Source organism: Ostrinia nubilalis, chromosome 28 (genome assembly GCF_963855985.1).
Source record: "Ostrinia nubilalis chromosome 28, ilOstNubi1.1, whole genome shotgun sequence".
In the NCBI taxonomy this organism is placed as follows: Eukaryota; Metazoa; Arthropoda; class Insecta; order Lepidoptera; family Crambidae; genus Ostrinia; species Ostrinia nubilalis.
In genome coordinates, this window is record NC_087115.1 from 3,464,921 (window position 1) to 3,487,808 (window position 22,888).

At 35.7% G+C, this 22,888-nt stretch overlaps 1 protein-coding gene across 1 annotated transcript in view; it reads left to right on the forward strand.

Annotated features, from left to right (window-relative positions):
- Positions 1 to 203: 203 nt before the first annotated feature.
- LOC135085439 (leishmanolysin-like peptidase) overlaps positions 204 to 22,888 on the forward strand; it is a 96,653-nt gene continuing 73,968 nt past the window's right edge. The window contains exon 1 of the mRNA XM_063980236.1: positions 204 to 463. Coding sequence (XP_063836306.1) covers positions 332 to 463 — 132 coding nt within the window. The 5' untranslated portion in view covers positions 204 to 331. The remainder of the gene's footprint in view (positions 464 to 22,888) is intronic.

Below are 22,888 nucleotides of genomic sequence, written 5' to 3' on the forward strand. Positions count from 1 at the left end.
AACCTGCAGTACCAGTAAGTCCAGTAACTCACGCAAATTTCGAGTTCTACACTGAGAAAACACTAGCTGTCTCTTTCAGATGTTAGAAAACGATCAAGTAAGAGCGAGAGAAAACAAGATGGGCGTGCTTGATCAGCTGACGCATAATGTTGCTAACTTCAATGCATTTTAAAATGACTAACTTCGTTTTATCATCTCGGGAACAGTCGTTCGTCGAACGAATCAGTAGCGTCGCGTTAATGAGGAAGATTACACGTATGCTGTTTAAATTGCAAAATGTAAACAAACAATTTAACACTCTTGAGTGAAAACCGTCCTCAAACTCGTGACAATGTCGAAAATGGTGAACCGTGTGACAGTGCTGAGTTTTTGTGTGTTGTTAACAGTGAATATTGTTTTAACTGAGTTCATAAGTGAACATCAACATGTACATTGCACGCACGAACATCCTAAAGAAGACCAAGTAAGTCTAGATTTAGGGCTTCAAACAATAACTAGCGTTGTTTTGCCACAGTGTTTACCTTCGATTCAACTTTGAGGTTATGTTCAGTTTCATCAGCCAACGGGACGACATCGACAGTCTTTTGTCTATTAGGTTCTGTTTACTTTTTTTAATTAAATAAACACCAGCCAGTTCCGTAGACACTGTTTCGATTGTTTTTTTTTTTGGAAGTTCCAAATTCTAATTCAAAATCTGTGTAAGTGTGCAAGTTGTTAATTTAAAAAGAATACAATAAATTGTCCATTGTATTGTAGTGTGCATTTTTATTTATTAAAATAATGTGTGAATCAGAAGTGTCTCATTTTTTCACTGAATTACTCTATTAAAATCCTGAAAAGTGTGTTTTTGTTTGCTATACGGAAAGTAGGCGATTATGGCTAGTTAAGCGTAAAAAATCCAACTCGACGCATTGAAAACGAGTTAAATTAAGTTTACCATTATGCATTCAAGACTGCGTGTCGAGAAATCTTGAACAAAGTCACTATGACTAACTAAGCGTAAACGATGGACAGATTTTTCTACTCAATTAGGTACCTAAATCATTGGAATTTTGCCTTTTCTTACAGTAATTAGTTGTTAAATCGATTCGATGCGTATTTATAAATGTTTTGAAACATTTTCCTCTCAATAAATGCTGGGACTTTGATGAATTCGTCTTTAAACTTTAAATTGAAATGTCCTTCCTTGTAGATACTATTTTTTAGGTATTTAGGCACATAAACAAGCTGTTTACATATAATTGCTTGCTAAAATTACCAAACTAATTAGTCCTTGAGAGACTAACTCGACGTGATCCATTAGTGAACCATAGTTTTTTGTTTAGGAAGTCATGTTTACAGACACCTACTCACAGGTGGACATTAAATCGTTGAACAAACAAGCTAAACTCGTCTATTGATAGGTAGTTAATCTACCTACGAAGATTCTGGTTGATTCAAGTAAGTAATTTCTTGAAAATAATGATTTAAACTTGGATAGAGATTAAGGAGTTGTATTTTTAACCATTTGATTACCAAGGTATAGGTATGACGTAAATGATAGATTTACGATTTCATGCCTCGCCTCTCGCAAAATATTGTCGTGGTGACATCTATCGACGCGCCACTACAGATTAGTGGTAGTCTCCACCCAACAGATGGCGCTGACACATACATAATTACATACTATAGCATACACCACCGCGCCTATAAACCTGCATCGCGGTGTCAGAGTTCTCTGCTCTAACTAAGCATATAATATAGAAAACCGAGCACAACTGCTCAGAAGGAAGCAATCCCACCTTAGCTTCCGTGAATGGATGATTCTCAAATCCCACACTGTCATGGGCGACAGTAACATAATTGGTCATGAAATACGGAAAAGGAAAAGGCGTCTGGAAGTAGCCCTAGATTCTTTAATATGAATTGGAATTCGATGGATTTCGAAATTTCTTCAACACGACGAAATCTCCGTGTACATGCACCACAATGATTGTTGCCAGATGGTCTTACGAATTAACCCCCAAAAGCTACTTGATTTAGGCCTAAATTTAAACTAAACCCCCCAAAAAAGTGTGAAAGAATAGCACTAAAATGTTGTCACAAGCCAAAGTGATTATAACCTAAGACCCGAAAATGAAAACACGGAAATAATAAATAAAATATTTATTGCGTCAGAGTCAGTACGTATACACAGAGTATTCTTATAACTAGCGGCTTCTGCACTAAGCAGTTTATGACGCAGTAGCCTACGCGCCATAAAAATTAAAAGTATTTGCAGGATATTACTCCCCACCACTGGTATAGCATCACTGCAATCCTCATGGGATCGGAGTGTTGAAGAATAGCACTAAATGTCACGAGCGAAAGTGACACAAGACTCGAAAATACGGAAACGGCGTGAAAAAAGGAACGGTTTCCAAAAACTTTGAAGAACAGCACAGGAAGTTCAAGAAAAAAAACATTCCCTCCGTGTTTAAAGATTTAATCCTTAAAAATTAACGCCCGTGTTCACAAACGCTTGCTTAAGTGAAGCAGAGAAATCGAAAGCACAGCGTTGAGAGCTCTGTGATTGGTTCGTGTATCACCCTGTGCGTCCATGCACACTGTGAGACATCATATAATGTTTGTGAATACGGGCATAAAACTATTTGCTGCAGGAAATAACTCCCTCCACTTGGCATAGCATCAGTGCAATCCACCTGGGATCTGCCGTCACGACATCAGACAATACCCGCCATTGTTGGTGGCCTAGACCGATTCAGATTGTGTCATATACTATCAAATGGTATGCATATGTGTTGTGTGCAATCGAGTCTAAATCATTGAGCAAGATTTCGCTATTGGACGAAATGCTGTTAGAATACTGTTAGTGACTTTCGAGCACTTAGTATAATAGTATCTAACTAAAAAGTTAATTTAAAAATCATCTTTAATTTTAAAATGCGAAAAAACATCATCATGATCACAGACAAAGGACGTCCACTATGAAAAAAGGTTTGCAGGGATCACCAGAGCAATCGGTTCATGAAAAAATAAATGGTAGAAAGGAAGTTGCAATTCATAATTTCTTTGTCACTTTCTGTTAGGTACCTACTTAAATGAGGAAAAAAATAAGATGAGCGCTACAAACAAAACACGATCTCCTGCTTTCTAAATCCAGCCACTGCCAGCTTCTTCTCTTCTTGAGGTAGTCTCTATATCGATAAAGATGTAGTCCTTCGTCCTTGAAACTTTCCTTCACCTTTCGTGAGTTCTGTGACTGTCGGAAAAACTACAATTATAGCCGTGACAATAGTCATAACATGTTTGTAAGTACAGTTTAATAAGATAGCCAGTTCCTCTGCAGTTTGAAGAATTCGAGGAAGCTCACTTCCATTTTCGGCCGATCAACACACAGGTCAAGAGCTGCCTCTTTGTAATTAAATAGATTCTTTCGTTTACACGAAAGCAAAAACATTTTTTTTTATTTTCAAAACACAGCTTTTAATAAAGATAGCATTAATAAATAATGGTTTTCAAAGACCTTAATCCACAACGTTGTAGACGTGTACAATTAAACAGGGCTTAAATAACTTACGAGCGCCTAACTTATAATTAATTTCATCGCAACTTTTGTGTTGGACTGCCACAAGTCCTTAATTTTAGCCTTAGTCTGACTGTTTGAAGCGAAATTTAATTGCACAAAAACTTATTCAATTAAGCAGTTAGCACTAAACGCATGTAACATTCAGCAGAATGAGAGGTAAGTTCTCTTTGAGACTACGGACCACTAAAATCTAATAATTACTGTTAACTGAAAACTAACATCTAACTGAAAACTCATGATTTCAGTGAGAGTTATGCAGAGATTTTCGAGAAGTTGTGCTTTAAAATAGTGTCAAAAACATCATTGAAACTATGATATCAATACAATTATTAGCTACAGCAGAGTAGAATAGCACATCTCCTACACTTCCCGTGAATGTCGTAAGGAGACTAGGAAACAATAATTAACCTTTTAAAAAAATAAAACCGACTTCAAATGCGTGAACACAAAAAAAAACTAAAAATTAAAAATATTGCGTATAAAAAAGTTCATCCCCGATTTTCCACCCTTGGGGGTGAAATATTTTCTTCAAATTCGCATGAAACCACCCTTTTGATAATACCTATTCAACAAAAAAATAACCGTTCAAATTGATTTATAATCGGCGGAGATATTGCGTATAAAAAAGTTCATCCCCAATTTTCCACCCTTGGGGGTTGTTTTTTCTATTATTAAATTTAAATGGGACCACCCTTGAGGTATTATCTATACGCCGAAAAAAGATTTGTTCAAATCGGTTCATAATTGGCGGAGTTATCGCGTAACAAACATAGAAAAAAAAAAAAAAACATACGGGTCGAATTGAGAACCTCCTCCTTTTTTGAAGTCGGTTGAAAATATGCGAACATCAGGCCTCCTCAACCCGTCTGGCCAGTGTGGGGAGTGTAGGGCGTAGGCCAACCTCCATTTGCCTTAAGTAAATTGGCGAGGGTGGTGCAGTATAATAATGACATGAGATGATGGTGATCAACCATGATTTTCTTCTTCGCTACACTCTTGACGGAGTGGTCGTCAGATTGGGTGTGGTGGCTTCACAAAAGACAATGCCGGAAATTGGCTTCTTTTTTTTTTCGCGCGGCCATCGACCAAACTTTGTTTTTTGATTACAAAATAGTGTAATAAACCAAACTTACTATGACATGTATACCTCTAAACTCAGTCTGAACTGAGTTACGAGCATTAGAAGTTTGATGATTTTCATACTAGATTTGCTTTTTGCGCGCAAAGTTTTGTAAGAAATTGCAACAAAATAGTGACATTGTATGTGTAAACAAACAACACCATCCATTAAAGGCTCCAGACATCAGTATGGAGCAGAATCAGCGCAATAAAAAAATAGCGCAATATTTTGTTGCAATTTCTTACAAAACTTGCGCACAAAAAGCAAATCTCGTATGAAAATCATCAAACTTCTAATGCTCGTAACTCAGTTCAGCAGACTGAGTTTAGAGGTATACATGCCATAGTAAGTTTGGTTTATTACACTATTTTGTAATCAAAAAACAAAGTTTGGTCGATGGCCGCGCGAAAAAAAAAGACGCCACTTTCCATACAAAATCTGGCATTGCCATTTACAATTCAACGCCAATTCTCCCTTACTGCAGTTACTGCAGGCACTGCAACCTTTCCCGTAAGTACATCTATACAAAATTATTTCCAAGATTCATCATCATGTCAGACATAGGACGCCCACAGCTGAACATAGCTAGGCCTCCCCCTACAGAACATAGAGGTTTATAATATGTTTTGTGCCTTCCCCAATGATTTCCATAATGATCGGTTTGTAGCGGCCTGCATCCAGCGCCTTCTTGCTATCTTTATGAGGTCGTCGGTCCACCTTGTGGGTGGACAATTTACACGATTACTAAATACAAGTATCGAGGACTATATTACCAACAAAATATACTAACAAACTTGTCTTATTAAGTGTCCAAATTGATGTAATTCACTACAATGGATGTTGTAAGTGCATTGTGGACTGTAATGAATGTAATAGCTCACAATTAAGCTGGGTGTAGTTATCGCATTTTATTTTATTCAACGTGTAATTTTAAAAGTAGGCCAAAGCTTTTTACTGACATTTATACCTACTTGTAAATGCGATGTTTTTTTATGCAGAACAAGGCAGGTATTTGACCGCAACAATCGCATCTGGTGTTAAGTGAGATGCAGTCTAGGATGGTCTATGGTTACGTTTTCGCGCCAAAACCGCTAAGAGGGTAGTGACCACCTAGTTAGTAAATTGACATCATTTTTTTAGTGCTCTCAAAACGCGACTCTCCCATTGATTTTGTATGGAAAATAAATATACTATTACATAGTTTGTGAACTCAATTGACGAATTTATTAATTTCGAAAACCCTTGAAAAAGAGTCTGACAGTAGATAGTGACTGAGTTTCTTGCGCTGCTTCTTCTCAGCACTGGCCCATTTTATTGTCCCGAAGCAGTGGTAGGGTTAATACTGTGACGTGTAAAAGTGATTTTTTAGTTTTTAAATTACTTTACAGCAAATTAACCGGATTTTTAGGGCCAGAATCAAGTGTTTTTCTTAGAAAAGTTGTGGCTTGGAGTTTATTGTTTAAGTGCTTACTTACTTAATTTTGGTATAGAACTTCCAAGGAACTCCCAAGTTTGAAGGTCAAACTTGATGTTACCTCGAGAAAACTAGTTCAAGCTACTGTTTAATTAAAAGATTGCTATAATTATTTTGATGGTGACCGCTTGGTAGTCTAGTATTATGTTATACCGTCATACCGGTTCATACAAACTTGTATTTAACGTTATTTATTGTATAACAAGGCCTTTGTCCAGCAGTGGACGTCATTTGGCTGAAACGAACGATTGTATAACAAGTAATTACAACTTCGTAACCGGTTAATACAGCACAATCACCTACCCAATTTAGAACTTTGGGCTCATATTAATAAGGTTTGAAATCATGACGAAAATGGTACGCGATGAGTAATTTTACTTAGTAGCACTTAAGTGCCTGTAAGTATTTATTTGTGGATTACTTAACGTGACATTGAATAGGGAAGTTAAACAATAAATACCTAACTCCAAGAAACAACTTTATAAAAAACTAATCTAGCCCTGAAAACCGAGTTTTTCATTGGCAGCGAGCTTTTGTCTAAACAATATTTTCAAGAGAAAATATTATTGTTTGTTTGTATTGAATAGGCTCCGAAACTACTGGAGAGATTGAAAAATTCATTCACCATTAAATCCTACATTATTTTTGATGAACATAGGCGGTACAAAGTTCTCCGGGGCCCATAATGCCATACAAAATCTAATGGGAGAATCGCGTTTTGACAGTTAAAAAAGTATAATTGACTTGCACAGAGTAAAAAAATAGTACTGGACATAATACAATAGTTGCATTCGTGAAGAAAATAAGAAAGCCGCCATTTTAATCAGCCTACAAATCCTACGCATCTGGTGCCATACCCATACGAACTTTGTAAGAAGGACATTAAAATTACCAACTTGAAATTATTATAGTCACACGTTATAAGTATTTCTAAATTTTCTAACTTAGATTACATACTAGACTTATCTTACTTCTTACTATCTTACCAATACTATAAATGCCAGTTTGTGTGGATGTCTGGATGTTTGTTACTCTTTCACGCAAAAAGTATTGAACGGATTTTGATGAAACTTTACAGTATTATTGTTTATAGGCTATAATTTATGTCATAAATAAATAACTTGAACAAATCAAACTGCTGAAGGAGGGAAGTATTTCTAGTGAATTAGAAAAGTTTAAGATTAATTTAATCCGAGGAAAATTGAAACTGTCATTGGACCCTTCACGAATGAAAAGCAAGAGGATTTAGAGAGGATTTAAAAGCTTAGATAGACTGATGCGATTCAGGATTCAGATTACAATGACGGAGGTATAAATAAATATTTAATTAAGACATCTTGGTTCTATTTCAGTTATTGTAAGGTCCAGTGCGCTCAGTGTGAGTTTTAGTTTTTGAACGTTTCCCGCTAGGGGCGTTGTACAATCCGTCATACATTAAATGTCATTTTTTGACGCGCTCACTGTGAGCGCGTTTGATGAAAACTCACACTCAGCCTTCTGATGTTCCTGAAGGCTAATAAATACGTATGAAAAATGGCTATGAAAAAATGTAAGTTGCTAGACCTAAGTTTAGACTAGTCCTCTCTCACCACTAAGTAATATTGCAATACCCATTAACGGGTTATTAAGTTATAAGCTCATTGTTTAGATTAAGACCTAATTGTAAACACTTAATAAGCAATAAAAAATTTGAATTTGAATTTGAATTATATTTCACATAAATACAAAGGTTAGCTGTTAGCACTAACATTACGAACTTTTTGGCCACTTTGGGTGACACGCACTATTTGATATCTACTTTAAATAAAAACTGTTTTTGTCTCTACATTATTTTTTTCTATTTTATTACGGTACGGAACCCTTCGTGGTTAGAACGTTTCGCACTTGACCGATTTCTCCTTGCGTGTTTATTTTTTGTTTGTGCCCAAGTAAAACGTTTTAATATTGTTTATGAGTTAATTAAGTTTCATAAGGCCTTATTAGAGCGATTGTGTCTTGAAAATCGACTAAACTTAACTTTTCATTAGTAGATATTGTAGCAGAAAAATATTTAATATTCTTCATTACATATTTTAGTCCGAAACTAAGGCTGGGTTGCACCATCTTACTTTAACTTTGACAAATGTCAAAAATCTGTTAAACTCCATACAAAAAACTTACCGGTTATCGTCATAGTTACGGTTAAAGTTAGGTGGTGCAACTCAGCCTAAGTCAAATTAGTTGTCTAATTACCTAAAGTTACTTGTACACATACAAATACAATGTAGGTACTATTATGTACTTATGTATAATATTCGGGAGACTATTCCCACATCTCGTTCCCACCGCTGCAACTCCTGTGTGGCCAGGATCTACAGCTTGATCCCCAATAACCCAACCAGTGAAGGTCAAGTTTGTCCCGGAGAAAAGTTTTAACTGTCATCGGACCCGCAACGAATTATTAGAAGAACATAGGATCATGGATCATAGTTTAATTACTTAAGGCTTTAAAATGCTTTTACACGTCCCAGTATAGTAGATATTAATTTAATTTTAACACTCATTTTAACCCTACCACTGCTTCGGGACAATAGTGTTCAGCCAGTGCTAAGAAGCAGCGCAAGAAACTCTATTGTCAACCTCTTTTTCAATATTTTATTTATTTTAGTGATGCCTTAACTCAATTTCGAACTCCTCCTATGTTCTTCTGATTAATTTCGTTGCGGGTCCAATGACAGTTTAACTTTCCCCCGGGACAAACTTGACCTTCATTGGTTGGGTTTTTATGGCGGCCAAGCTGTAGATCCTGGCTACACAGGAGTTGCAGTGGTGGGAATAGTCCCGTTTGATGCCTTAACTCGCTTTTAAAAACAATATGTTTTCTACTTTATAAAATATACATTTAATATACAGGGTGTTAGGTAAATGGGTATATGAGCCGACACTAGCCCATGTTAACATGGTCATATAAATGGTATGGTGAAGTCAGAAAATTGATATCTTCATTTTAATTATTTTAATTTTCATACAAATCGGATTTTTATAAAATTTATTATGTATGAAAATTAAAAAAAAATAAAATGATGATATCAAATTTCTGACTTCACCATACCATTTATATGCCCATGTTAACATGGGCTAGTGTCGGCTCATATACCCATTTACCTAACACCCTGTAATACCTTTTCCGCGAGTAAAATACAAATTATCATTAGTAGAAAGTAATTCAAAGCACATATAATTTTACGCGCTTAGAATTTATAAATAGGTTTCCAGCAAAGACTACTATTATATATTTCCAGGATGTGTGGTCGCTAGAGACCTTTGGAAAACTGTTTTGGGTGAGGTAGTACACTTATTTTAATATTTATACCCTCTAAATAACTTCAAAAAGATAAAATCGCATTGATCACTACTTTAAATTGACATTTATTAAGGAAATGACATTTTAAACCAGTGTTCATCGCGTATTTAACTTTTTTGTAATAAAACCAGTTTATTTAGTTGAACGTGCTAATCTTCTATTTTATTTCACGCGTAAGTACGAAAAATGAAAATCAAAAATATTTATTCCGTTTTGACCACGGAATATAGAAACCCCTCTCTATGGACTGTGGTTTTGTCCAATATTTTGCTTTCCGGCAATATTTTGGCACTTATGAACGTCAAAATAAATAATAAAAAAAAAAAAGGTAGCCCAAGGTGTTCTTTAAATGTCTCATTATCTTTTGGTCCCTACCAGAGGACGGTAGAACTGCTAGTCAGTGGTAAAATTAATGCGCCAACTTACTTTAACTGTAAGTTTAACAATAACCAGTGTTTTTTATGGAGTTTTTCAGATTTCTGACGTTTGGTATTAAATTAAGATGGTGCAACTCTGCCATAAGGTTACTGTCCGCTTAACTAAAGTTACTGTACGTTCATTTGTTAACTAAGCTTAACTAAGCTCGGTTACGCAACGAACTTTCTTCGTTAACGAATTTAGATCGCATTGTGCTCGCGTGATGCGAATGCCGTAATATTTCTAGATTTCGCTCGACCTAGGAATCGAATCGAGCACTAATGAGGAAGTTGTGGAATATTTATTTTTATTTAGCATTTGAAAGTGTGTTATGTAGGCTAGATTCAGCCCGCGGCTTCTCAAACTGCTTGTCAAAAAATGAGGTTGATTAAAAAAACATAAAACAAAATAAGTCTTTGTAACCATAGGAAGATTTTTTCTCTCGCTAACATAGTTTTCTCGTGTTCCATAGCGAGAAACTCACAGGCAACAGGCAGAAAAAGTTCTCGAGTGACGGCCCGGACCGGAAAAGACGATCCGTACTCGATGAAACGGCGATTGGTGCCTTCATCACCTTTCGACGTTTTGCAGGAAGCATCTGGACGCGGGCAGCGCAAGACCGGGATTCGTTGTGGAAATCCTTGTGGAAACTTGGAAATTGGAAAGGACAGTTAGCTATCCCCCGGGACTACTCAACCTTCACTGGTTGGGTAGCTGTTGGCCTATCTGTAGATCCTGACTATACAGGAGTTGCGTGGCTTACGAAGCGTGTGACAAAAAATTGCAAAGACCATTTTATTGCGAAATTTGCATCATTAATCATGCTCAATACTCATTCATGGGTCACGAGTGCGCTTCCTTTCACTTGACCGTGGTGTAGTGGAGTGCAAAAATATCTGCTAAAAAAGTCATATAATCAGCCACTAGCTGTGGCCTGTGCCCACGACTTCGTACGCGTGAAAATAGGAATAATATTTCCCGTTTTGGCAACATTTGTCTTTACTGCTTCGCCCCTGTTGGCTGTAGGGTGATCAAGTAGCTTAAAGCCTTCCGATAAATAGGCTATTCAACACAAAAATATTTTTTCAAATCAGACCAGTAGTTCTTGAGATTAGAAACAAACGAACAAGCTTCTCGCGTTGAAGCAAAAAAACAAGACTCTTCAGCTTAAGGCCGAAGGTGGAAGCGAGCTTAACCCATAATCCTCAATCACACTTACTAGCTTACTACCGAAACACAACAATGCTGAAAACATTGTTATGATGACAGACTTAGGTAAGATTTTATTATTCTAAACAACCAGCTCGAATAAAAGCTTGGTAATCACAGCACGCACCATCAATGTATTTATTTATTTGCATAACTAATGAAAACGTTGTTTTTATAGGTGTACCATGCGTTGCACTATGTCTAGACGGTAGAATTAGTTATTTTGTAACATTGTCAATGATGTAAATTGAGTCGTTATTTGACTGACCTATAACCTTGGAATAGTCGGCATAACACCGTTTCGCAAACACAAAATGAAATAAATATTTTATTCAGTACATACCTAGGCCCTATTCAGGGGTCTATTCCACTTTGATCACCTGGCTTTAATCACCCAGGTGATCAAAGTAGGCTCCAAGCGACAGTTTGGTGTCCTTTAATTACCCAAGGATAAGATGATCTGGGTGATCAAAGTGGACTCCAGTTATTTTTAGTTTCCTTTGATCACCTACATATTCTATATACAACGTGTCCCAAAATTCAAGGATAAGTCGGCGCCGCAGGGTGGACCTAGTCATGACTGCTTTAGGAAAAATAAGAAAAAAAATCTATCTCAATTATTTTTTAAGTTACACAATAAATTATGAAATTCGTCGAAAATTGACACCCCTTATGATATTTTACATTACCACGACTACAATTTTTCAAATACTTCACTTTTTTTGTTTGTATCGGCAACTTAAGTAGTGCTGCTTTCCACCCCAATTCTTAAAACCCTCAGAATCCTTGCAGTTTTTACACAAAAGTTAATCAAAATATGATATTTCCTTAAAATTTTGAACGATTTTTACTTACACTCCACTTTGACTCGTCGTTTTGTAAAAAAAACAGTATGAACACTACTGCGGCAAGTTTTTTATAAAGTTGACGCAACTATGTATAATACACTAAGAAAACTAGTCGCAAAAAAGATATGCGTACCATTTTTACAAGCACTTCGCTTGTTAGTTAGTATGGGATAAATCTTGCAACTGAATTTAAAACCAGTTCTCCTTAACCAATTGAGCTGAAATTTGGTATACTTGTGTAAGTACGATGACAATGCAATATTATGGTACATTTGAGCTGGATGGAGTATGGAGGTGGCCATAAGAACTCTTAACGAAACGGCGGAATTACATCTAGTTTGGGTTCGTTGGACTTGTCTTTTCGAGCACTTTAGTGCTAGATGATGTTCAGGGTCCTGATGATGAAGTCAAGAGGTGGCAGGAGCTGGCCATAGGAACTCCTAAACGAAACGGCGGAAGCTTATCGAGTTTGGGTTCGTTGGATTTGTCTTCCCGAGCACTTAGGCCATGAGATTGAGAAACAACTAAAAAGCTTAAAATAAAGTTGTAATAAAAAAAACTTATTTAAAAACAAGCTTGACTTTGTTTGAAAATTATAATTGACTTCATCATCAGGACCCTGGACATCATCTAGCACTAAAGTGCTCGAAAAGACAAATCCAACGAACCCAAACTCGATAAGCTTCCGCCGTTTCGTTTAGGAGTTCCTATGGCCAGCTCCTGCCACCTCTTGACTTCATCATCAGGACCCTGAACATCGTCTAGCACTAAAGTGCTCGAAAAGACAAGTCCAACGAACCCAAACTAGATGTAATTCCGCCGTTTCGTTAAGAGTTCCTATGGCCACCTCCATACTCCATCCAGCTCAATGGTACCATAATATTGCATTGTCATCGTACTTACACAAGTATACCAAATTTCAGCTCAATTGGTTAAGGAGAACTGGTTTTAAATTCAGTTGCAAGATTTATCTCATACCAACTTACAAGCGAAATGCTTGTAAAAATGGTACGCATATCTTTTTTGCGACTAGTTTTCTTAGAGTATTATACCATTTCGGAATCTTGGATAGTAGCGTCAACTTTATAAAAAACTTGCCGCAGTAGTGTTCATACTGTTTTTTTACAAAACGACGAGTCTAAAGTGGAGTGTAAGTAAAAATCGTTCAAAATTTTAAGGAAATATCATATTTTGATTAACTTTTGTGTAAAAACTGCAAGGATTCTGAGGGTTTTAAGAATTGGGGTGGACAGCAGCACTACTTAAGTTGCCGATACAAACAAAAAAAGTGAAGTATTTGAAAAATTTTGGTCGTGGTAATGTAAAATATCATAAGGGGTGTCAATTTTCGACGAATTTCATAATTTATTGTGTAACTTAAAAAATAATTGAGATAGATTTTTTTTCTTATTTTTCCTAAAGCAGTCATGACTATGTCCACCCTGCGGCGCCGGCTTATCCTTGAATTTTGGGACACGTATATAAAAATGAAACCCGTTTCGCGTTGTCACGGCATCACGTGTGAACGGCTGAACCGATTTCGATAATTCTTTTTTTTAAATGTTTGTGGAAGTCCAAGGATGGTTCTTACGGAAAAAAATATTAAGAAAATCTCTACGCTAAGGCGGTACGAAGTTCGCCGGGTCAGCTAGTATTATAATAAATCACACTACTTGTGTTCCTCTAACTACTATTTTTTACGTATTATTATGTAGGGATAATATTATTATAATACTGTATGCACTCTATGTTTACGGTTAACCCTAACCTACCTGCCTAATAATTTCAGCAAAATAAAACTTTCTCGTCGCAATATTACACGAAGAAAACATCGTTAAATTGGTAAACCTATCGTACCTACTTCATAAAAATGAAAACACACGTTTCTCTAATAAATTAGGTTTTCTGGACGTGTGTGAACATTATGGTAATTACAAACGTCCATCATTCGTTTGTTAGGGTGTCTAGGCGTTGGAAAAATGACAGACATTAAGTTGAAAATGTGTTTTATTCTAGGATCATTTATTTCTTGTCTCTAGTGGAGGGGGTTTCACGATTCATACATTCATATGTAGGCCCTTTTCATGGCGCTTATACACGTCCCAAATATAGCTTGCCCTACCACCACTTCGGGACAACATATGGGCTGGTGCTGAGAAGAAGTGGCGGAAGAAACTTAAACTATCTATACTTATAATAAATCTGTAGAGAGGCCAATTCTGTACATGAAATATATTTTCAAAATAACTATCAGGGGGTGATTAGTGATCGATACTGATGCCAAAAATGCAATCATTAAAATTTTTGTCTGTCTGTCTGTATGTTCCTTATAGAAACAAAAACTACTCGACGGATTTTAACGAAACTTGGTACCTACAATTATTCTTCATACTTCTGGGCAGGTTATAGGAATTCCCACAGGATACTTAGGAATTCCCACGGGAACGGGCATTAGCGGGAAAATCCTTTTGTATGAAAAATCTAAACCGCTTAAGTTAGACGCTTGAAATTTGGCAAGCAGGTGCCTTAGTAAACTTAAAGCTTAGTTATAACAGGATATTGCAAAATTCCTACGGGAACGGGAATTAGCGAGAAAAAACATTTGTATGAAAATATCTAAGCCACGTAAGATAGACGCTTGAAATTTGGCATGCAGGTACTTTAGTAAATTTAAAGCTTAGTTACAACAGGATATTGCAAAACTCCCACGGGAACGGGAGTTAGCGGGAAAAAACATTTGTATGAAAAAATCTAAACCGCGTAAGTTAGACGCTTAAAATTTGGCATGCAGGTACTTTAGTAAACTTAAAGCTTAGTTACAACAGGATATTGCAAAATTCCCACGGGAACTGGAATTAGCGGGAAATTCCTTTTGTATGACTGACTCACTGACATACCCACGCACAGCCTAAACGGCTAAACGTAGGCACTTGAAATTTATAAGGGACGTAGCTTAGGTACCGTAGAGGTGCACTAAGAAAGGAATTCCCGAAATTCCCACAGGAACAGGAATTACCGGGAAAATCCTTTTGTATGAAAAATCTAAACCGCTTAAGTTAGACGCTTGAAATTTGGCATGCAGATCCCTTAGTAAATTTAAAGCTTAGTTACAACAGGATATTGCGAAATTCCAACGGGAACGGGAGTTAGCGGGAAAAAACATTTGTATGAAAAAATCTAAACCGCGTAAGATAGATGAAGGGGGTAAAACGGGATCCACGCGTACGAAGTCGCGGGCGGCCGCTAGTAAGTAATAAGTTAAGCAGTGTGAAGTTATTAGCTTAATAATTATCTAAATAAATAAATATGTCAGCGTATTCTGGCTCCTGAAATACTGTTATCTTAGTTTAGAAAGCCAGTGCTTCGAGGAGCGATCGCCGAAAGGGTAGAAAATATTTTTTAGGCAATTTTATTTTGCCTATAACAACAACAAAACAAAAAATAAATGGTTTCATTAGTAATCACTCCTCTGTTCTCGGTAAATTACATGACGGACAATAACGTGATGGGAATCAATTAAGCATACTCGTCAATATGGCTTCTCGGAGTTGGTTCGTGTGACATTTTTAATTAATATCTTCATAGAAATATTTTTCCAGTCTTCCAATTAATGATGAAGTTTGACCCCCACCTCTCGTTCCCACAGCTGCAACTCCTGGGTAGCCAGGATCTACTAATAAAAACCCAACCAGTGAAGGTCAAGTTTGTCCCTGGGAAAGTTAAACTGTCATTGGACCCGCAACGAAATAAAATAAAATAAATAAAGTTCAAGTTAAGGATCGAAAAACAACTTAAAGTTTAGTTCAATTCAAACACTGTGTCCTATGTATGTTAGTAGACTATAAATAAGTAATGACAGTGTGACAAGCATATCGTAAATGACTAAATATGATCTTTTCCTTAAAATGTGTAACAGACAGACTGAGACCTTGCTTGTTTACTTAATTTCATTATTCTAGGTCAATGGGAAATCTTAAACTACACCTTAAGTACCTACCTATGTAGGTACTTTTCCTACTGTACCAATTTTGATGATTTTGTATGCAAGACCTCATGTATCTAGAAGAAAAACTTAAATAATGTAAAGTATCTACGAATCTACGATAACTTAAAAAGGGTGAAATGGGGGTTAAAAGTTAATTTCAAGTCAAGAAAACTTATATCTTAGCTTTTGGTTAAACTAAATTAGTTCATCTCACGAATGACTTCCATAGCGAGCGACTACAATCACTACAATCGTTCCCATTTTGACACTAGCATGCATAATCTGACAATGATAATGTGCTGTCAATTTAAGTGTCAATTACTAGTGAAAGGTCATTTCTCTGTGACGTCACAATTACACAATACATGTAAGTGTACCACAACAATGGAAAGATATTCTCGTGGGAAGATGTCACAGTAATTATGTGAAGAACACCCTGGTTCACGCATTAGTACCTACATACTGTACACGATGTAATACTTACACTCCGACGACTCGTATGGTTTCAGTGTGCTTACCATGAGTTTACATGGTGTGCTCGCTAGCGACTACATAAAAATAACATGAAATGGTTAAAAACTAAAAAACTCATTTATTTCTGTAAATAGGCTTTAAAAAAGCACTTTAAGCACTTTAACACGTCCCAGTATTAACCCTACCATTGCTTCAGGACAACTTGTACAGCGCTTCTATAAATTTTTGACGCATTCGTTAGCGATGACGTATCCGTATATGTCATGGCATGGTTCATGGTAAAGCTACTGAATTGAAATTGCCTTGAACGTGCTCATTTTCTCCTTAAGGATGAATTAATACGAAAAGTTGATATAAGAAGAACCTTAACTTCGAACTCCTATGTTCTTCCGATTAATTTCGTCGCGAGTCCAATGACAGTTTAACTTTCCCCCGGGACAAACTTGACCTTCACTGGTTGGGTTATTGGCAGTCAAGTTGATCCTGACTACACAGGAGTTGCAGCGGTGGGAACGAGAGGTGGGAATAGTCCCGTTGATTAGAAAATGACCACCTCAGATCATAGACTATGATCTGAGATGACCACGTTAAATGTTAATTCAGAAATTTTAGGAAATGATACTCATTGACTCAAATAAGTATTTAATTTTGAACTCTACCAATCACAAACTTGACTATATTGAAGATAATACATTAAAGTTTTGAACTTCGTTTCACAACACGAGCGCAAGGTCGGCAAAGGGCTTCAATTGATAAAGTACCTATAGTCAAATGTTAATAATAATAATAAATAATAAATACACTTTATTGCACACCAAACAAATAACATAACAGAAGAAAAGGAACACACAAGGTACAATTAGGCGGTCTTATCGCTATGAAGCGATCTCTTCCAGACAACCTATGGTGAGGACAGTTACTTGAAACAAATATGAAGGGGAAGGCGGTGTCGACACTAAAGAAATACTTAATAGTTATTATAAGGCTATTATAGATAAGGATAATAATGGTAAATAAGCTCTTAGTAACCGCATACTGTTTGTGATGTCTGTTGAAGATCTCTTTCTAACATTTTAAAAGTAAAAGTTGGTCTAAAAGAATTCCTTTTTGTTCCAAATGAGGCTGTTCCGCAGGCCGCTACCAACCGGGCGATGTGGAAATCATTAGGGGAGGCCTATGTTTAGCAGGGGACGTTCTATCTGCTGAAATGATGATGATGAAGCTGTTCCAAGAAAGCAATGACATCCTTTTTTTACTATGCATTTGGCTTAAGATGATATTTTAGGGCCCAGTAAATCTAGGATAGTTTATACATAAATGTATAATTAGAGTCAAAGAACTGCGCGTAAAGCCTGTCACAGACCAAAAGCTCTCTTTGAGACAAGATTTATTAGAAAGTCATAAGGAAAAACATGTCAAAGACCGTCCTTAAGTCAATATGGCTGCATTGAGCAATTCCGTTGCATTTTGAACCTTGTTTCTGTAGCGTTAAAATATTATGTTATAAGACTATTATTGCACGAGGAAGCGAGCAATTTCCTACATTTTCTTCGAAGTACAGCACACGACATCAAGTTTAGGAATAAGCATCTTATATCAGTTGTATTTAGTGCTATTATGCAATAACACGTATTGGTGTACAAACAGATTGCACGAAGATCGTGATATAGGGCTTCCTTTGGCTAAAATTGAAGTAAATACAGTCTGAAATTTAATTTATTGGCATCATTAAAATATTTTATTAGTAATGTCCAAATTAACAATTAAAATTGCCGTTATCCAATGTAATATATTAAATTAATTAATGTACATTATTAATAATTCAAATGTTATTACTTTAACATATTATTATAACAAACAATGTAATCTTGGTAACTAAATTCAGTCCAAAAACAGCTGAATACGTTATTAATTACGTTTAATAACTTACATAAATTCACATTGAAAGTGGCAATTAACTACTTGGAATTACCAAATTTGGAACGTTACAAAACTTAAAAAGTAAAAATCAGATAGCAATTTTTATAAAATAAAACGGCAAAATTGTGTCAATTTCTCGTTACAATTTCAATAACAATAATTGTAAATAAGTTTCCAACTTTTACAAATAACATTATTTGATAAAAAGTTAACATTATGACAATCGTTTCACGTTCATTGACTTTCACCCGCGGTTAGTGCCGTTACGTTGGCATTACGCAAGCGTGAGTTATCGTTTTTATTGGGCGCGGAATGTTGGCAGCGATTTACATTTTGAACTACGACCTTTTTGGAAAAGGTTTGAGCCTTGGACGCGCCTTCGAGTAGTTAGCTTTGGAGCTGCCTCTACCTTTTATGGTACATGGTATAGTTTTGATTTTTTTTATTATTAAAAATTCGGAAAGGAACTGAGGTAAGAAAGAAGGCTTGGAATTTACTGCTTGAAGAGATCAGGCAAGCAAGTTGTAATTTAAAAAGATCTGATCATAATTATTTCTTCAAAATGATTTTCGACTTCTTAATTTTACTTTAATTTCAGTTTGACTTAATCATGTACCTACAATACATAAATTATTAAAAATTTTATTAAAACAAGATTCATCATTCCATTAGTGCAAATCACATCATTATGTAACATGACATCATCATTAATCCTTGACAATTTTGAAACAGAATTCCACCGTACTTTATAATTCAAAAGTTGGTTCGTTAAAAGTTATTTAGAGTTTGCTATTGAAAATATACGCCTACATTTTGCAATTTTTGGTTTCATGTTCAGAAGCGGTTTAATACCTTATTTTTATGTTTTTTTTTTTGCGAAAAATTACGTTTTAATAAATAAGTAACAGACAGTCCATCATAAGGTTTTAAAACACATTATCTCTTTTTAACTATAAATAGGAGGTCCCTAATTCGACCGCATGTTTTTCTCACAGGAAAATTACAATTTGACAAAATGTCTTTAAAGAGGAAACTGCACAAAATTTAGCAAGTTGTAAAAGTTTAAATTGTGTTTTGCCTAACTCCAAGCAAAACAATGTCATTCTTACCTCAAGTTCAATTAAAATATCAACAAGAACAAATAAAAGTGACCATGACGGCCTTCTAAAATAATAACCAAGTTACAAATTATGGCTATTTCACATTTTAACTCCATTGTAGTCGTTTCAATTTTCTAAAGCTTTGGCAATACGACCTTCGCGTACTAAATGAACAGTAAAAAAAACTAGTCTACTATCTATGATTCTGTATTTGAATTTGAACATTACAATGGCCGCTGGGCGCGAGTTCCCGCGCTTTTGCGAATTTCTTTTTTTAATTCTATGCCTAAGGAATTTTGTTGCAAAATTGTGTAGTTTGTACTGTACTGTGGCAAAAATTATGTGAATTGTTATAGAACGGCATTTTAATGGATAGATTTTAATTAGATAATATTAATTTTGCAACAGAACCCTTACTTTCAGTAGTTTTTAATAGAAAATAAACATTTTCATTGTGAAAATAAAAAGTCTATGAATTTAATTCTCTGAATAATTAGACTGATAGGGTGAATCCTCCATATATGGGTCGTTGGCCGAATCCGATATTAAAAAAAGTTTAGAATAAAATACTTAATGTATAAAATTAAGTAACTAGTTTCTCAGACCCAGTGTGAATTTAGCTATCACATGGTATATTTGAAGAGATAATGTCATACACTTTCGTTAAACTTTCAGAATATGTCAGTCAGTTGCGAACTGCAATAACAGGAATATAGATGTTCCCGTTCAATTCTGAACTTTAACTGTCTGTCTTTAAGTTTAACTTTGTTAACAATAGACAAAATATTTAGTTTTTAACACCGCATCTTTATTTTTGCAACAAAAATGACCGATGTGCGTTCGATTGTACAAAGAATAATGTCATTTACTATCGTGACAGTGCGAAAACGTAACTATGTGTTAACGAAGTTAAATAACAACGAACTTTAACTTTTACTCTTTAGGAATTGTTTACTTTTACTTTAGTTACTGGTTCTGTAACTTGATTAGTGACTAAGTAAAAAATCGATTCCGATTTGTGCGCTGAGTTGGTTCCATTTAGTATAAATAAAAATAGTTTTAGCGGCTTCACTCGCGTTATCACAGAAAGACCTTACTCTTCGAAATCCTGTTCTGAAACGTAACTCTTCCAAAATCAACTTAACGATTTCCAACTCTTCGAAAACCCTATCCCGAAAACCTAACTCCGAACCTAACTTCGAAACTTATCAAAAATCTAACTGTTCGAAAACCTAACTCTCCGAAAAGTAGGTAACATAAAAGTATAAATGGTAGTCAGCAGCCTAAATTAATTTCACTTGTAATATTTATTTTCAGCTTTTTAGCTTCATTTATTTTTTTAATTTATAAGTTTCAGAAGCACGTACTTCGGGACTAAAAAAATCATAAATCCATTTACTGAATCAAATTAAAAAGAGTCCAGACAGCAAAATATAAAGTGTAACGCACATCGGACTAAACATTTTCATTCAAAAATAGCTCCTGTTACAAGTAAATAAAGTGCCAATATTTAACTCGATAAGTATGTCGTTTGTACTGGCATATCACACTATACATTTTTATTGCAATCTAGCTCTTATTCCAACTGAATAAAGTACTAATATGCCTTCAAATCAAAGATGTCGCGTTAACGCACGAGCGGTCAGCTGGCATTCTCATTACAGCAAGATTAAGATGAAAACTTGATAGCGAGGAAAGCAATTATGAAGTTACTTGTATATGCCCGCGATTTTGCTCGGTAATACTGGCGACATCCCGTTTTTCACAGGATATCGTATCGTTCGTTCGTTTCAGCCAAATGACGTCCACAGCTGGACAAAGGCCTCCCCAAGGATTTCCTCGTTCCTGCGCTGCTCGCATCCAGGCACCTCCCGCGACCTTCGGTCGGTCCACAAGGATCTCGTCTGAAAGAAAAAAAGGGAAGGGCCTAACATATTTACTTACTCATACTTGTGTTATGTAGTAAAGTAATTGCTATGTAGGTAGTAAACACATGGTCATGTAACATGTAAGAGCTGCCAAAGATACCATCTTCACTACATTCCTTAGATTTTCTAGAAACAATCGCTTTCTAGAGAGAGAAACCATCCTAAAGTATTCCAACTTTATGTTTTTACTGACAATAAAATAAAAATAAAATAAAAACGATAAAAAAAAACAAAATTATACCATGTTGGTTTGGAGTCGGTGCTAGCAAAATGTTTTAAAAAGCACTTTAGAATAAGAATAAGAAAAACTTTATTTGGCACAAAAAGAAAAAATAAAAAGCAGAACAAAGGGACTTAAAACTATACACGCATATTTTGTGCCAAAAAGGCGCGCTTTCCTGGAGTAGGTCACAATTTTGTTAAAATTTTAATTCTGAACATTTTCTACCTAGCTACTTAGAATTTTTTTGGCCTGTCTGTCAAAAAGGCTGAACATTTTAACATCGTAATTTTTCTCAGGAATATTTGAACAGACAAAACAGTACATTTTCAAGATTAAAATGTAGACAAGAGTGCTTAATTATTCTTAACGAAGCATAGACATGACAGTTCAAATTGCTCTCATTAAAAATTTAAATTGAGTGAACACCGTGAACCGTAGTTAATATGTATTTACTTGTATTTAAACGTTTTGTATGGAAATGTAAATTAACTCCTTTTTTGTTTGAAGCAGACGTATTGCGTCATTTGGCACTGAGATTTTTTTGGTTAGTTATTTCTTCTCTGGTTACATTATGCCCGTATTCACAACACAAACATTACTATGAGGTCTCACAGTGCGCGTGGACGCACAGGGTCACACTCAAACCAATCACAGAGCTCTATTCAACGCTGTGTGTTCGATTTGCTGCTTCACTTCACTTAAGCAAGTATCGTTTGTGAATACGGGCGATAGAGAAGTTCAAAATTTCTAGCGTTTGTAAGTACATACCCTTTCTAATAGGTACTCGTAAAATAGAAAAAATATATTGCGAAAATAATTTTGCCTTGCTATTGGTGAGACGATCCACCCACAATCCACAAGGTGAACCCACACAGGAAGGCGCTGGATGCAGGCCGCTACCAACCGTGCGATGTGGAAGTCATTGGGGGAGGCCAATGTTCAGCAGTGGACGGCCTGTGCCTGAAATGTTGATGATGATGTAGATTTAAAGACGATTAGTTTGTTGAATAATTTAATGCATCTGAAAATAATGTTTCTATGCGATAACTCAGAGATAAGTCAAAAGCGAGTTAACCTGCTGCCAGAATATTTATTTAGTTAAATTACTTAATATTTTACTTTCTAAGCCCTTGTTATGTCCAGTGACACTTCAACTTGGTTCAGCTTAAGATAAAATTCCACATAATGGTGAGCATTTATGTTATGCAAGTCACAAAGCACATAAGGTCAGTAGGACTATGTTAGGTATAGACACCCTGCAGTTAACAGTCTTTTGACG